The sequence below is a fragment of the Athene noctua genome, chromosome 4 (genome assembly GCF_965140245.1).
Source record: "Athene noctua chromosome 4, bAthNoc1.hap1.1, whole genome shotgun sequence".
NCBI classification, from domain to species: domain Eukaryota; kingdom Metazoa; phylum Chordata; class Aves; order Strigiformes; family Strigidae; genus Athene; species Athene noctua.
The window spans coordinates 38,670,368-38,686,569 of NC_134040.1; the positions used below are offsets into that span (position 1 = coordinate 38,670,368).

Below are 16,202 nucleotides of genomic sequence, written 5' to 3' on the forward strand. Positions count from 1 at the left end.
ATCATCAGGAGTACTTATCCTTTAGAACAACATGGTCAAAATATCAATAGCAATGGTATTATCATACACAAGAAGAGGAATATATAGCGCTTGGTTCAGCTAGCAGAAAAACTTACTTAACTTTGGCACAGTCTTCTTGGATGAGACATTCAATGGGGTTGTCTTATTTGACTCTTCAGCTTTAATGAGTAGTGAAATTGCTGACTTGTATTTAAGCTATGTAGTAGTCGTATCAAAACAAGCCAATTTGGCTTTGTGCATCTTTCCTGTATATGAGCGTATCCCTTTCTGTGTGATCACAGACTTTCCATCAGAGGAGGCTGCAGGCTCTTCTTGCCCAGCGAGCACTCAGCTTCCTGTTGCCCTTCTCACCCCTTCCCTACATGGTAGCTGTTTTATGGGTGTGCTGATGTTCTGGAAGCGGATCGCTTACAGTGTAGTTTATACTTTGATATTTGGCTGTGACTATATTGGAATTTTAAAAACACGTTGACAGTGATATTTTACTTAAGAAAAGAATATTGTTAACTAACAACCCATAAGGGTTTTCAATCATTTAAATTACAGTAGAGCCTATATCCATGAACTGTAAACTAAGAGGATTTATATAAGATTATAATGGCTTCAGAGGAGCTGTGAAGCCTGCATTTTACAAGTTGCACTTCTGTGGTCTATTATGTCAATCCTCATTCACTTGTAACACCTGTTGTTGAGCAAGTACTGTTATTTGCATCTTCACCTTGTCATTATGTTTTGTTTATTGCAAAAAAGAAAAAAAAAAAAAGACTACATAATAACAGTATTTAATTCTTTGGAGTACGGCAGAATGAAATGTCCCTTAGAAGAGTAGTTTTGATATCATCATTTGAAAAGATCTAACAGCAGTGGAGAGACCTTCTCCACAGATCTTGAGAATGGATGGAGAATAAGAGCACTCTAGTATGACAAGAGGTTTAACTTCTGTGTAGACTTATTTTAGAGAAAAGAAGAATTAGTTTCATCCTACAGTGGAGGAATGACAGGCACTTCTATTTTTTCATATCTGGTTTTTACAGACAAAAAAGCAGCTGCTAAGCCAAACTAGATAAAAGTAAAGATTTATCCACAAAGAGCATAGAAGACCATGAAATTCCTTTTCCTTGGGCAAAGTTTCATTAGAGGATGATCTTCTTGTGGGTCTAAGGACAAAGTATTTCTATAGATGTGAAAAATAAACAGAATCACTTTAGGATTCTTGCTTGGCGCTTGTGAAGGCCATGAGAAGAGTCTTTTTCTTAGCTGTAGGCTATCCCAGACACAAGTAGGTCCCAACTATAGGCCACGCGGATGTGGTGTTGACCACAGTCAGAGTCAGGATGCTTACCTAGAGGAACTACCCTGGAGTGTAATGAATGACATGTTTTTTCTGCTCTGAACAAAATAATTTCCCCCACAGTGGCCTAAGTCCTGACATCTGCTTTGTGCTTATTTTGGGTACTGAAACAAGCCGTGCAAGCGCTTTTGCTAAACTAACACATAAATAGGTCTTGTTTCACAGAGACATTGTTTTCTCCAGGCTTACTTTCAGGTGCCCATGTCAGAGAAGCTGGTATGGGACAGGGTGCTGTGGAGTACCAGGATGTAGGACTTTTTGATGGCACCAGTTCATGTTTTTTAATAGCTTTATTTTGAGTCAGAAGAAGAGACAGTGCAGTAAGTTCTGTATAAACCATCACTATCACTTTCATTTTAAGATTTTTGCACAGAAGAGTAAGCATATTGACAGAGGGTACACTGAACAAACAGTGTACGATTGCAAAGATGAGTCAGCCTTAAGATCCTACGTCTCATTGACCATACTGTCTAAGATTATGGAAAAAAATTAATAATTCTGGCTAATGTCACTATCCAAACTGGAAGGAACTTCATTTGCAGAATGGTTTCTGTGCTAAATTTCTAAGGGTTATGTTTAAGATTTCTCATCTTGGACACAGAAAGATGAAAATCTAGCCTTACTGGTGATTTTGAGGATTTTTTAAATATTTCTCTTCATGACATCACTTCATCACTCCTTATAGAAAAGATAAAAAGGGTATGCTCTTCTCCTATGCATGTGATTGTAGTTCATGTATTATGAAGTTTTAGCAAGAGAGGATTTCAGCTTGCTGATATTTCTTTTCTCAAAGCACTGAAGGTTATTACCTTCAAATGGAAAAAGTTGATATTCCCATTTGAACACCATTCAAGCGCCTCCAGTTATTGCATGCTACAAAGGCATATTTCAGCTCACACTTGGAGTTTTTTGTATTTCTCTTCTGTGTCAGAACTTAGTCGTTTCTTACAGAACTGTTTGCGTGCTATATGGGCTGTCCCACATCTGTAGCCAGTCTGCTAGGCTGTCCTTAGCAAGAGCCTCATTTCCTTCCTTTCTGCAGAGAAAACTTTATCTGCTGGACAACCCACTTCATGGCAGTGCAGTATTGTTAAGACATCTCCTTTTAATTTAATTTAAACCCTTTTATATCTTTTAAAATGCTAACGCTTCAAGGCACCCGCAGTTACCATTTTTCTCATTTTTAATTCCTTCAGAAGAAAAGCCTTTCTTGGTAAATGATATTTCGGTTTCCATGGTGCTCCTTATTACAAGTGGCTGCTCTTTTCATCACCGAATGGTATAATTTTCATTCATGCCGAAATATCAATGGTAACATACAGCAGCAAATTGTTCCTTTATGATCCTTGGCACTGTGGAAATTCTCCTGATCAGAATTAAATGTCAAGGATTTTAACAAGTATGAAAAAATCTGACTCCTTTTATGCACACACACACACACACATACACACACACATGCACAGAGAGTTCTCCTTCCATCCCTCTCTGCACCTAAGCATTTGTCTTCCCCCGTTACCATAAGGAGTCGTTAATATGCTCCCATCAATGCTTCCTAAAAAGTTCAGCTGCAGGGCCAAGGGGGTGGTGGCATTCCCTCCTCTACCCTCCGCCAGAACTGAGTGAGGTGGTTTGTATTCAGTCTGTTCCCTGGTTCTGAACCTGAATGGCTCATTCTGGGAATGATAGCAGCTTCGCCAGCCTGTTCCCTTGCATTACTCAAAGTGTCGCTTTGCCGTTTGCTGTGCCATAAATCAGAAACATATGCCCTCAGTATAGACAATAGAAATACATAAAGATCAAGGCAGGGGTCTGCTTCTACCCCAACCCTGCTGCCTGCAAATGCTCAGGTACCTGCAGCAGCCTGGGAAGGGTGCTGTGGCAGCCAGCATAGGTTTTAGTGAGATTCCTTTTGCAAACACCATAATCTATTTCCCTGGCCGTGACATTATTGTTATGTGGTAGCTGCTGCCTGCTGGCTTAGGTTTCCCAGCTATGAGACCTGATCTACTCATTTCCCACCTCAGGTTCCCTTGTTTATACTGCTAAATATTCCCTCGCAACCACTGCCTGCGCTCTGCCGACTGCTGTCTTTGTGCTTCACGGGAAAGTGACTGTGCAGGATAGCAGCTCTGCCTGCTTGTAAGTCTGCGAGGAACTTCAGGAGGCTTCATCTTTCCCATGAAAAGTGGTTCTGCTCAGGGAAATTAGATGGTGTTCATAAATCAGGCGCTCAGGGAATTACTAATTTCAAATTCCCAGAAGAGTCTCCTGTAATATATAAAACCACTTTTCATATGCAATTACATCACACCCTTCTTTTCACATTTAAATCTGGCAGTGAAGGTACATGTCTGTATGAAGCAGTTACGAGGAAGTCAGGCTGGTGATCCTGTGCTAGATAAGGCAGCTTGGAGAAACTGCTTTCAATTGTGCCTCTACCCCACTCCATTTCCATACAGGAGCTCGGTACAGGCAGGGGTTTTGTTTTTACAACCTCATGTCAGGTTTGTGGTTACGGCTTCCTTGCCTCCAAGCAAGCACCATGATTTACTATTGCTTTTCACCATAATCTAAGCTACTGGCAGTGCTGTAAGCACTTCCAGCAAATAGGCCTCGGACGAAAAAAATGCTGGAGCTTGTGAAAGAGCAGAGGTCCTCCCTTCATCTCCTAGCTGAACAGGAGCTAGGCAATAAAAGTCGAATCTGAGGTTTTGTGTCTCTGGTGAAAAAGGTCACAAACTTCCTAGACTACATGAAAATTTCCCACAAATGAAATAAAGGGAGGATGACAAAGCACTGCTGTTAGGTAGAAATATGGAAGTCATTCATCAAACCCAGGAGTGACAATATATTTGTATCCGAATCCTCTGAATTTAGACTATGTTGCTTCTTAAAAGGCAAGCTTTAGTGAAAGAACATGGCAGACACCGTTTTAATTACATGTCCAACCTAAACCACACCCTTATTGCAATACCCTAGAGAAACAAGTATCTTCATTGTCATTTCAGGTTCTGAAATGCTAAATGCAGATCCTTTGCTAGAGATCCTGCTTAGCTGCTGCCCACATTTCCAGGCACCTGACTGTTCTCCACTTAAGATTCCTAGACTCTCTGATAATAAGCACACCTGAGTTCCCAGGGCAAGCCTAGCTCTGTGCAGGGGTGGCTAGACCTAACTATCATAATGGAAAAGAAAAGCCAGCTTAGGTCCTTGGAGGGTTGTGACTTGGGGTCAAGTTGCAGTGCAAAATAAAAGCCAAGTCTGATTATTCCTCTGTCTCTTGGAAACAGTCATAAGCTTCGTACAATAAATTTCCAAATGAGGTAATGTGAAGATGTTGAATCCTGGTATTTGATGGACATATGAAAATGGTTTATTAAAGAGGTGACTGAGAAGTCACAGGAGATGATTTGTATCTTATGTTTCAAGTCTGTGATCCATTAATTTTTTTTAAGATATGTTTTCATAAATTAAACCCCCATTTTACTTGCCTTTCATATTGTGTCAGGAGCTCTGTGTACTGCCTCTTGTGTTCACTTTCCTCTTCCTAACAGTGCTTACACACTTGCTATATAAGAAACTTGCATGGCTAAGCAGAGACGCGACTAATATTTAGTGTGGTAACCTCAAAAGTCCTTTGTGGATTTAGCTGTCATCTTTAATATCTGCTGTGTTGGCTTAGTTTTCTTTGGGAATGAGAGGAATGCTAACCTCTCCATGCAAAAAGATTCAGGATCCTGCTTGAATGTGAGAGCCCTCTCTAGGTGGTAGTCCATGTTTCAGAGGAATCCATTCTGCTCTTCAAAGAATGGTGTTTCATAAAAGGCATTAGCTTGACAAATTAGGGCTTGGGCCGTAACATAAATGAATATGGCACTCTGGTGAGATCTGGCTTGCCAGCTTGAGTTGGTACATGATGTGACCACAGCCAGGTTGAAATGTCTATTAAAATGAAACAAAACACCTCATGAGCGTAACAATTATCCTCAGTCTCTCAAGAGCTGTTGACAGATCTGCTTCTGCTTGGGCCTTCAGCTGGGAGGGATTGCCAAGAGGGAGATGTCATGGAGAACAGTGTTACCCTGTGCATCTGGTAACTTTCTAGGTCTTAAGTTTTAGCTGAGAGAGTATTTATGCTGATTTGCTTTTTAGGGAGGCCTACTGGAAAGGGTATTGAAAACAGTTGTGAAGTTAATCACATCAACTGCACTTCCCATCTCACTTGTAACACAGTTTGACCATTTAAAGTCAGTTGGTCATGGAAGACCCCTTTTATGAACTGTAACCAATTATAATCCAAACCAGTGAAGTTGAACACTGGGAAGAAACCCAGTAATTAGGTGAAGCAGAAGCCTTTTTTTCTCTTGCTAGGTGATAGAAAGTGAGTCGGATTTTAAATCTAGACTGCAGCCTGATTTTTTACTCTATTATCCCAGTGCTGTGCTGCTGTGTCTCTGCAGGTCAGGGGTACAGAACCAGTGCTTCAAAATGGAGAAAGGAGCCCTTTAATGCTTGCTCCAGCAGCAACATCCGTGGTGTGTGTGGTGGCATAAATCAGAGTGTAGATTAATAGCTAGTCTTTTTCATGTCTCCCCTGGAAAATCACAATCAAAAGAAGATGAAGAGAAGTCACATAATTTGATAGTGTCTGAGCTGCAAGCCCACAAACAGCAGCTCCATCCTGGAACATAAGGCTGGAACATGTTGGGAGGCAGCGAAGGGGGAGAACCAGTGATCTACTGAGGAACACCTTTGCTACAGCAAACAAAATAATAACAGCTTGTTTCTAAAGTTAGTCATTGCAAGACCTGTATTAGCATTTACAAATCCGAGGATTCGAGGGGTGCTGTGATGATTCCCATCCCTTCTGCCTCTGTATTCCTTGCTTTGATTCTGTCCTGGGAGGTGGCCGCCTTTTAAGTTTTGCATCGTCCTTTTCTCCTAACAGATGGGTGAGATTGTAATTGTTTCACACGTTGACATGGTGAGAAACATTTGATCCCTTCAGTGTAACAGGCTGCCTTGTAGGCTGCTTTTCACATGAAAAACATGCATCAGAGATAAATAAGTTTCTATTAAAACGTACTGCTTTCCTGTTCAGGGTTTGGGTTTGCCTCAGCTCACAGAATGACCAACCAGGAATGGCAAAAGATATAGATGAAGCTCTGGAACACAGCACTTAGTAAGCCAAGCCTATACGTCCACTGGTCTTGCACTGAAGTCCTGAGAGTATTAAATTACCAGAGCTCTCTTGTTGCTTTCTGTATTGTATTTGGTTATTTGTTCAAGTGTCAGGTTATTTGGATAACTTTGCACTTGTGACTTCTTCTGCCAAGCTTTGGCCCTATGGACAGTGCAATGACTGATTAGATTTTTTTTAACAGTGTCAAAATCCAGAAACAGTTCATTTGGAAAATTGCTTAACAGATTGCAAATGGTGAATAAATTATTGCACAAGGGAACTTTTGAAAGGATCTTGAAACTCCCATGGTAGTAAATTTTCAGCTCAAGAAATACAGCGTATATGGGCTCGTGCTCATGAAAACCAAATAAATCCTTGCCTGGAAACCATGTTTAGGACTCTTCCCCTCCTTTTTACTTTTTTTCCCCCTTTTGTTTATTTTTTTTTTTTTTAATTTTATTTAAATGTAACAGATCTTTCATCATTTCCATAGCACACTGAAGATGTAGCTTCTCTCACCTAACCAGTAATTAATGTATTTGTATAGACCACCTTATTTATGTTTCCTGGCTGGGTCCCACTGGTGCAGCTTTTTCCAGGACAGTTGACTCAGACTGAGCATTTGTAAAACCTGGCTTAGAAAGGATGCAAGAAAACGATTTTGGCATGGCCTCTAAACAACAAAGGATGTGGTGACAATGTGTTTCATACTTGTGAACTCAGCTGATGAGGTGGGGCCTATTTGACTGTGTGCTTGTTTCATAGAAAGAACAGCCTGCAGCGGTCACAGCTCTTAGCGCTTACTGTTTGCTGTTATAAAAGTTGTCATTAAGCTGGGATATGAGCTGTAGACTTCTGGGAATGTTCCTTGGCTGATTTATTGACATTGTTGTTTTTATCCCCAGGTTCTCACTCTGGCTTTCTTTCCCTTTTTTCTACCACCCTGGTGTGCTCTGCGTTTTTGTTTTTTTTTTTTCTCCTCAAAAATATTTGTAGGAGGTACCAGAACAGATTATCAGAAGATCTATGATTCTGCAACACTGAAGGTCAAATGCAAAACCCAGTGGATATCCTGATTAACTGAACCCTGTGCCCTAGCTCCAGGCTCCTTAACAGGCTCTAGAAGGAAGAAATTTGCTGCCAAGCCATGTGTAGTATAGCTTGGCAATGCATTTCAGCCCTGTATAGCCACAGGATGGGCTAGCTGTATTCCTAATGCAGAATTTCTCTGATGGTAGACTCCTCAGTTAGTCTTTTTCTGGGAAGCACAAGGTAGATGTGCTCTTTGTTTAAGCTGTTGTGATTTTTCATTATAATTGCTTTGAATATAGGGCAGAAGGGGAAGATTTGGCTTTGAACAGTAGCTAGGGATGGGTAAATCTTAAAATGTGTGGAGATTCAGTTCAATTTTAATCAACGTTCAGATGCTTAGAGGGCACCCTAACTGTCTTTCATCGGATTTTATAAAGACTTTTTAATTATATTGCTAATATTTTCCTGATTCAGGTTTCCTTAGATTTTTTTTTTTTTCCTTTTAATACTTATTTTCTTCAAAGTTCTGGGAGAAGAGATGAATATTGCAAAGAACTTTCCTGGCAGCAGCTTTCCCTTCTACCCGAGGAACATCCTGCTTGAATATTGTCTTGGCAGTAATGCATGAGACACTTCCAAATCATTGTATAGGCTTGAGGCTAACATCAGCACTTCAAGGTCTACTCAGAAAAACAGCTGATTTGAAAAGAATTTTTCCTAATTTTGAAATCTGTTGAGATTTCACTCTGAGGTGAAATGCAAAAGGAAAGTACTGCCCTACAGTAACCAGTAGCCACTTAAGTGCAAGTTCAAGTCCTGGGCATGCTTTAAGTAAGTGAAATATTGCACTCTCCCATATCAGCATGCACAGTGCTACAGTTTTTAAGCCATTGGCCTTTCTGAGGTCTTTACCTCTTGGACAACACTGGTTCTAAAATTTTTTTCTTCTAAGAAATATCATACTGATGGTCAGTTTTCCTATCAGAAGTTTTAGCTTCAATAAATCAAAATCTTAAAGTGAAAAATATTTTATTCTTGAATTTTCTGACTCCCTCTACTTGAAAACTTGCAGCTAGCTGTGTGACAGCTAGTGGTGAATTTGCATTATATCAGAAACATGGCTTATTGATGTGCTAATACCCTGTGTTGTGTTTGATTCATAGTACGCAGAAATGAAAAGGTGAAATCTGCATTGATAGAGGCAATTTAACAGAGAACAAAACTGAGGTATGATTTTTTCCTGATTTGGAGAGAAGATTTAGAAGTCTAGGAGAATACCTAAAATACAAGAAAATTGGTACAGTGATCCTCCAAGGAAAGGAGGTAATCTTTATTAGTAATGGCATTACAGTTTTGATTCCAGTGCAGTGACTGTAGTTCATAGCAGAGTTTGATAATAGGATCCTGTTGCAAATTGGGAACTGCCTCTTAAATTGGATGGATAGAAAAGACATGATTAAAACTCTCATTTAGAGGTTTTACATACGGTTCGTACCTGTCTGTCTGTGCTTTCAGATGATTCGAGGACCAAGTGTAAATCCGAACTGAGGTGTCATTGAGAAATGAACTGTACTGTATTACTCGTCCCTGAAATCTTGAAACTGGCCTTTCATTTTTGTCTAAATCTGTCACCGAAAGCAGTGGCTAATAAGCAGCACTTGGAGGGGCTGTGTGTGAGCATGCGGCAGCCCTCTGAAGGCCTGCTCCTGTCGGGAGACAAAAGGAAACGCGACCTGAGTGCTCGCTTCGCTCAGAAGATGAGGACTCGGGAGCTTAGAAGTCACAGCATCCCTTTGTGCTGCTTCAGGCGTGAGTTATGATCTGTGGACTTTTTAATGAATGCTGCTTGCTGACTAGCTCTGGCTTGTTTTTTTGAGTTTTATTCTTCTCCTGAGTTTTTGGTTTTGGTTTTGTTTTTGTTGGTATTACTATCCAAGGGGGTTAGTGCTCTTCAGCATAACAAAGCAGGACCTGCAGTGTTAAGAAAATGGTCATGTTTGGAAGCATGATTTATTTTTCCCCTCAGTTTTGAATGCCATTTTGTTTTAGAGGAAATTAGACTGGGATTTAAATTAGAAGAGAATACAGCAAGCAGATGTTAGAATGGACAAAGATTGTTAAGTTTAACAGTGTGCTTTCAGTCATACAAATGATATTTGTAAAAATAGTTCAAATTTGCTATTTTTGGCTGGAAACATTTTTGTTAAGGTTGTAGTAAATGTTGATTTATCCAATAGCTTGATGGTCGAAGCATTCATCTGTGATGCAGAAGATATCATTAAAATCTCTGCTCTGAGATGCTCTGAAGCCATGTATCCCTACCTTGAATGAGATGCTAAGTGGATTGAATTAAATTTACACACAGGTCAGATAAGAAGCTTAACTATGCTGGTTGCAAAATATCAGGCAACTGAGCTACAAAAACATTTTTTGCAGAGATATATTATCAACATGCAGTTCTGCAGTACTTAAGTCAGTAACTTTATGTTTTTCCCAGCAATACAATGCTTTTATTCTGGGCTGTTTGCTCTGGTCCTTGCTGTTGCCTTCTCCATCAACAAGGACATCCTATAAACTGACTCCCCTCCTTCCAGCTTCTTCACCTGTGGCCATGTGTAGCAGTGGATTAAGGCAGTATCATCATGTCTACCCAGATCTGGTGCTGCAATATGGCACGATCCTCTTACCTACCCGTGTGTGGGTTAACGACAGTGTTTGACACCGTGGTTTGTAAGGTGGGCAAGATGTGCAACAGCGGTACTGTCCTGATTTATTTATTTATTTAGTCTCAGTGTAGAGCTTCTTTTCAGCTCTATATAGGCATACTGATGTCAAGGATTTATTTGAGAAATAAGAACTGGTAGTAAAGAGGATTCTTACAGCCTAAACCAGCTGTGTTTCTTTAGAGAAAAATATCAGAAAATAATGGATCTTTGTGTTGGTTTTCAAAGCACCTTTTCCTTTGAGGTAATTGCAATAGTCCTTTAGGACTCCGCTTGTGGTTTCTTCTGGGACACCAGAATTCCTCGTTCCGTCTCTCCTTTCTCCCACCTGAGGGGCTGACCTTCACAATGAAGTTCTCTAAATATGGCAACTTCTCCATCTCTTCAAAAGCGATCTAAATATAGATAGCTGGAGGGAACTGGCCATGAAGCAGTAGCTCTCAGCTCTCAGAGGGACCGCACGTACTGCATCTTTCCAGCTGCAACTCTTGGCCTTGGAATTAAAGGACCAAACACTGGTTTCAGATCTGAGTCTCCTCTTGGTGCGGTGCAGATATCAATGATATCAAGCAATGATATCAAGCGGAAAGAGACTAGAGTAACGCTTGAAGCATCTGGGTTTCATTCCTAACTTGAACATTTGCCTGCAGCATGGCTTCGGGCAAATTCACTGTGTCTCTCCTTTAAAATAGAAATAATTCTGCTTTTCTGTTTTGCTGACTGGGAGGACATGTTATAGAAGTTCAGTGTTATTTATTTGTGTGCGAGTGTTCTGTCTTTTAGCAAAAATTTCAGGGATTTTCTACTGTTCAGTAGTATCTGTGCTGTGCTAACAGTACATATTTGTGCTGTTCCTATTTTCTGTGTCATTTTCTGCCCTCGTGTCACTGAATAGTGAGAGAGATAATTGTGATATGTTAAGGTGTGCAAGGGAATATATGCACAGAGGAAGAAAAAGCAGAATTTCACATGCTACACATTTTGGCATCCAGGGGAAGATGTCACACCACCTCCAGGTGGGCAGTCATTGAGTGTCAGTAGGTATGTTGGAGATGCCACTGTGATTGCTTTCCTGCTAGACAGAGAGCTGGATCACCTGCATCTGTCATCTGCCTTACTGCTGGTTGAAGCACTGATACCTGCTGCCTTCCTGTTGGGCTCGGCTTGAAAGTCGATATGGGTAGGCAGCTCAAATGGGCCATACTTCTTGTATGGGAAGCATGGGGACCACAACCTCATGGTGTCCCCAGAGAACTCCTCCCTCTAATGGTTTCTCACCTCTTCATTATAAACCTATTTGTTTTGTGTAGATGGCTTTGTTTAGATGTGTTATTTTTTTACTGGTAGTTTGTAATTATGATATTGCAGGATCACCAAATGTGCATTCACTATCATTAGTGGCTTCTTCTCATGTTATTTGTTTCATGTTCAGGGAATAGCAACCAGATTGCAAAATAATGAGCTACCTTGTGTATTTCAGAAACATACCCCTCGCAATATGCATTTCAATGATTATCGTCACAGTTGGCTATGTGTTAACAAACGTGGCTTATTTCACTACAATCAGTGCTGGGGAATTGCTGCTTTCAAAAGCTGTAGCAGTGGTAAGTTACAGAAGAAAAATACAAAGCTATGTCCCTGCTGCAGTTGTGTTTGTTGATACATTCTTATTTCCAGGGGAAAAAAAATCAGGGGACATGTCCCATCAGGCTTTCCTATGGCTCCTCTTTTATATCCCATAATAGCATCCCGGTGAAATTAGTCTGATTTTTGACTGATGAGTGGGATTGCACTTAAGGCCATCGATGACATTTGTAATGTAATGTTAGACTGTATTTATTTACCTGATGTAACAAAGTCAATAGGACTTAAATTTCATAGCCAAGTACATGCTTGAAAAATTGTGTTAAATTATAGGCCAAACTCCTGGGAAGCAGGAAACACAGATATTTGTGGAAGTGGGAACTATTTTTTTTGTAGCAAGAAGCAGTAACACTGTGTCTCACGAGGTGCGTCCAGAGTATTTAGGAAGGGGGTTGCTGTGAATACGGGAGTTCATTTGGGAAGGAGTTGCAAGGCAACCTGGCTTGGAAATAGTGCTTTGATTGTTCTTGCTGAATTGTGGTGATGACACTGATTTTTATATTTATGGTATCTGACTCAAAATGAGGAAATCAAAATTTCCATTTACTTTCCAGTAGTGACAGTGCCTGTGGCTATTTCAATTGACGTGGCATTTTAAAAACGATCAAATTCTGTAGCTCATGGGAGATTTAGAAGCAAAACATTTTTCTGAAGAAAACTGTGCAAGTCTCCTGTGGTGCCTCAAACTCCAAATTAAGGCTCTTCTGGTAACCTAGAACAATAAAGTGTGAATGGATGGACTATACCACTGGGTAGCATCAGCTAAGTAAAATGAAGGGTGCAGAAAAAAAGTATTAGGTAAGCAGATCAGACCTTGATCCACTCAGAATGGGTCTTCTTTTTTGGAGTCATACTGGTCTAAACTGACATAAATCAGGGCCTGATTCCACCCTCACAGCACTGCCTCAACTGGCAATCTTCCACATGCAGTCAGGAGTAAGGGTGAGAGACCTCACCTGCAGTAATCTTGGTGTTATGAAGTAAGAGGTAACAAATGCACAGCACAACTTCCAGTGAAGGATGCCGAAAAGGGGTATAAATAAAATTTGTTAACAGTGTAAAACAAATGTTTTATGAAAAATCATTGTATGTTTCTCTCTCCTCTAACAGACCTTTGCTGAACGACTAATGGGAAACTTCTCTTTAGCTGTACCGGTATTTGTTGCTCTCTCCTGCTTTGGATCTATGAATGGTGGCATTTTTGCGGTCTCCAGGTGAGCATTGCTTATACTCCACGGGGTGAAGCACATGGGGTATACGCTGAAAGTAAGGAAGCAAGGGGAAGGGAGAGTAGGATTCATTCCTTTAGCAGGAAATGAAAAATTACTATAATGTTTACCAGGTGTGGGGCTTTTTCTTACTTTGTTTCTGTTGAGTTTAGCATCTTATTCTTAAAACCCTTTGAATGGTTTGGAAATGGATCCCTCTGAGCATAGCACTTAATTAATGGCTGTTTTGTTTCATGTGAGGGAGGGAAATAATAGGAGGGAAAAGATTAATTAATTCCAAACACCAATCATAGTGTAAGGTGAGGAGAGGACACCTTCAGAGATTACTTTGATTTCTGTGTATGGGCTTCTCCTGCTAGTCTTTTCATTCAGAATACCTCAAACAAGCCTAAGAAGTGCTGCTGTGCTCTGTGACTTTCATGAGCCGCTTTGCCTAGTCACAGTAATGAGCACATTTAAAGTCTGTCCACATTTATTTCCCACCAGGATGTTCTTCGTTGCATCCCGCGAGGGTCACCTTCCGGAAATTCTCTCCATGATTCATGTCCGCAAGCACACTCCTCTGCCAGCTGTCATTGTTTTGGTAAATCATACAAACAAATGTTCCTGCAGAAGAATTCATATTACAGGCTTGCTCTGGAGGATTCGAACAGAATTTGGGCACTGCTTGAGTCTCATTTATTAATGTGTATGTGGACTTTGGGCAGGGCAGAGGACAGTAAAGAGAGGAATGAGATTTGGGAGTTGTTCTTATTCTATCATCTCCTCCTTGCTATCCTGTCAGTAGCACTTGACTGCCTACTGCTGCAACCTAATTCATGTCTTATTGCCCTTTATTTCTAAGGACCTGCTAGTGATGAGCTAGTTCTCTTTCAGAGAAACAAAATCCAGTTAAACAAACAAACAAAAAAGGGATTCATTTAACTGAAAGTGTAGCTAAACACCAGCATCTGGGAGCACCCTAAAGGCTCATTATACCACCTTATAGTGAAAAATGCAAACAATTATGTACTAAGATAATGGAAGGGGAACCCTCAGCAGTGCAGTGTAGCAGTGATTAAAAAATGAGAGAACGTGTGCCTGGGCAATAGTCTGTGAATTGTCTAAGGAAAAACACCAGTATTATAGTGGAAATCCTATTACTGACTTCTAAAATAGCAGCAAAACTAAATGTTGGCCATGTGTTTGCGTTCTGGACTAATTTGTACAGTAAAATGTGAGGACAAAATGTCAAAATACTGACCTCAAACCTCAGTTGCATAGTGCCAAGATGATTTCCACTTGTAGTCTTCATAACCGTGGGTGTCCAGCTCCTCTTTTGGGACCAATGACTGTAATGCATCTGGACAGACCTCTGCATCTGTAGGGAGTGCTGGCCACAGCAGGAGATGCATGTACATCTATGAGTCTATGCTAGTAAGATCAGATGCTTGTACTGGAATTTAAATCAGTTTTTGCTATAGATGCCTATAAGCTCACTGCGGAAGTGTCACCTGAAGTGTTGAATTTTATATATGCACATACAACCGTAGGCTTCCAACTTTTGAAAATTAGGCAATGTGATTATGGTGAAAAGTTTTAATGGAATTTGTTTTACATAAGCATTTCCTTTGCATTTTACTTCTTTGGGCTGAAATAGTCATACCTTTCAGGTAAACTGCATTGACTGTTTTCTGTAGAATGAAATGGACAAAATGTTTTGGTTTTTTTTCCTGAAAGACATTTTTTTTTGCTATTGCATCTGGTCCTGTTACACAAGTGCATTGATTTCCTTTGAAAAAGTCAGATTCTCGTATGAAGATGGCTTTCTTTCAGAGACTGTTTTTTTTGGGTTTTTTTGTGTTTTTTTTTTTTACCTTACTCAACTATATTAGTTTCAGGATATATTCTGCATCAATAGTCTGCATCAATAGTCTGCATTTTAGCATTTTCATATTTTATTTCTTCTGCCAAGGTCTATACACTGTAAGAAAGGAAAGAGCTCTTGAGAAGAAACTGAGAAAATGACCATGTTCAGTCTTGAGGCTTGTTAAATTAAAATACATTTCTAGGAATTAAGAAATCTGTTTATGTACATATGTCTTGGTATTCGATAGACGTGTGTGTAGCAGCTCCAAGAAATCATGCAATGTGATTGTAACCATATTTTTTTTTTCCTTGATAGCTTTCCTTCGCTGTTCATGGCCCTTTTTAGCATTGCCATGGATATAACAGAGATTTTAAATGTTTAGGGACTGAGTCTATATAGAAGAAGTCTTGCCCAATATAATTCAGTGGTAAAATTTCCTTTGACCTTTACAGAGAAGGAGTTTGCTTAATATCTGTGTAAAGAACCAAGCACTTTGTAAGGTATTAGAGGTTGGAAGCCAGAGACCCATATTTGAAATATTGATCCTTCTGGTTCAAATCCATGCTGTCTTCACTGTTTAAAAAAAAAAAAAAAAAAGAGGCTGTGAGTTTAGATAACTAGTACAAATTAGTTTTTCTTACATAAAGATATAGCCCAGCATTTTACTGCATCTGCAGTTGACTTCACCTGTTGCCTTGTTATAAACCTAGAGAGGCTGTCACTGCCAGTGACTTTACCCTTGCTGAACAATAAGGATAACAGTGAAGTTGAGTTGTTCCTTCATCCCTGAACACAAGGACTGTGCCAATGCTGGCAGAAGGTGTCTCATGTGGGAAGTATGGACTTGTCTGCAGAGTTGATCCAAGCTACAAATACTCTGCTTTTGTCCAGAGATTAACCTGAAATAGATCCCTGTAGCCTACGCTAATCATCTAACCCAAGGCGGAACACTCTAGTTTATACATAAGCTTTTGCCTGCCTCGCAGAAGTGTTGTATCTCAGAACAGCTTTTTAATGAAGAAATGTATTTATTCTAGTGTCCCCTCTCCTCCTTGCTGTTCAGTAGCCACCTGAGTGACAGCTAATGCTCCTCTCTGCTTAGAAACGTTTGCATTTCTGAAGTGTAATAAATCTACACCCTGCAAGCCTGAAAGCCATACTGCGAACACAA

General features: G+C 40.1%; 1 protein-coding gene across 2 annotated transcripts in view; it reads left to right on the forward strand.

Annotated features, from left to right (window-relative positions):
• Positions 1–16,202, forward strand: part of SLC7A11 (solute carrier family 7 member 11) — a 61,501-nt gene that overhangs the window by 36,541 nt on the left and 8,758 nt on the right. For both annotated transcript variants that reach the window (XM_074903892.1, XM_074903889.1), the window contains 3 exons: positions 11,790–11,913; positions 13,064–13,167; positions 13,669–13,765. In XM_074903892.1, the coding sequence (XP_074759993.1) occupies positions 11,790–11,913; positions 13,064–13,167; positions 13,669–13,765 (325 nt within the window). The remainder of the gene's footprint in view (positions 1–11,789; positions 11,914–13,063; positions 13,168–13,668; positions 13,766–16,202) is intronic.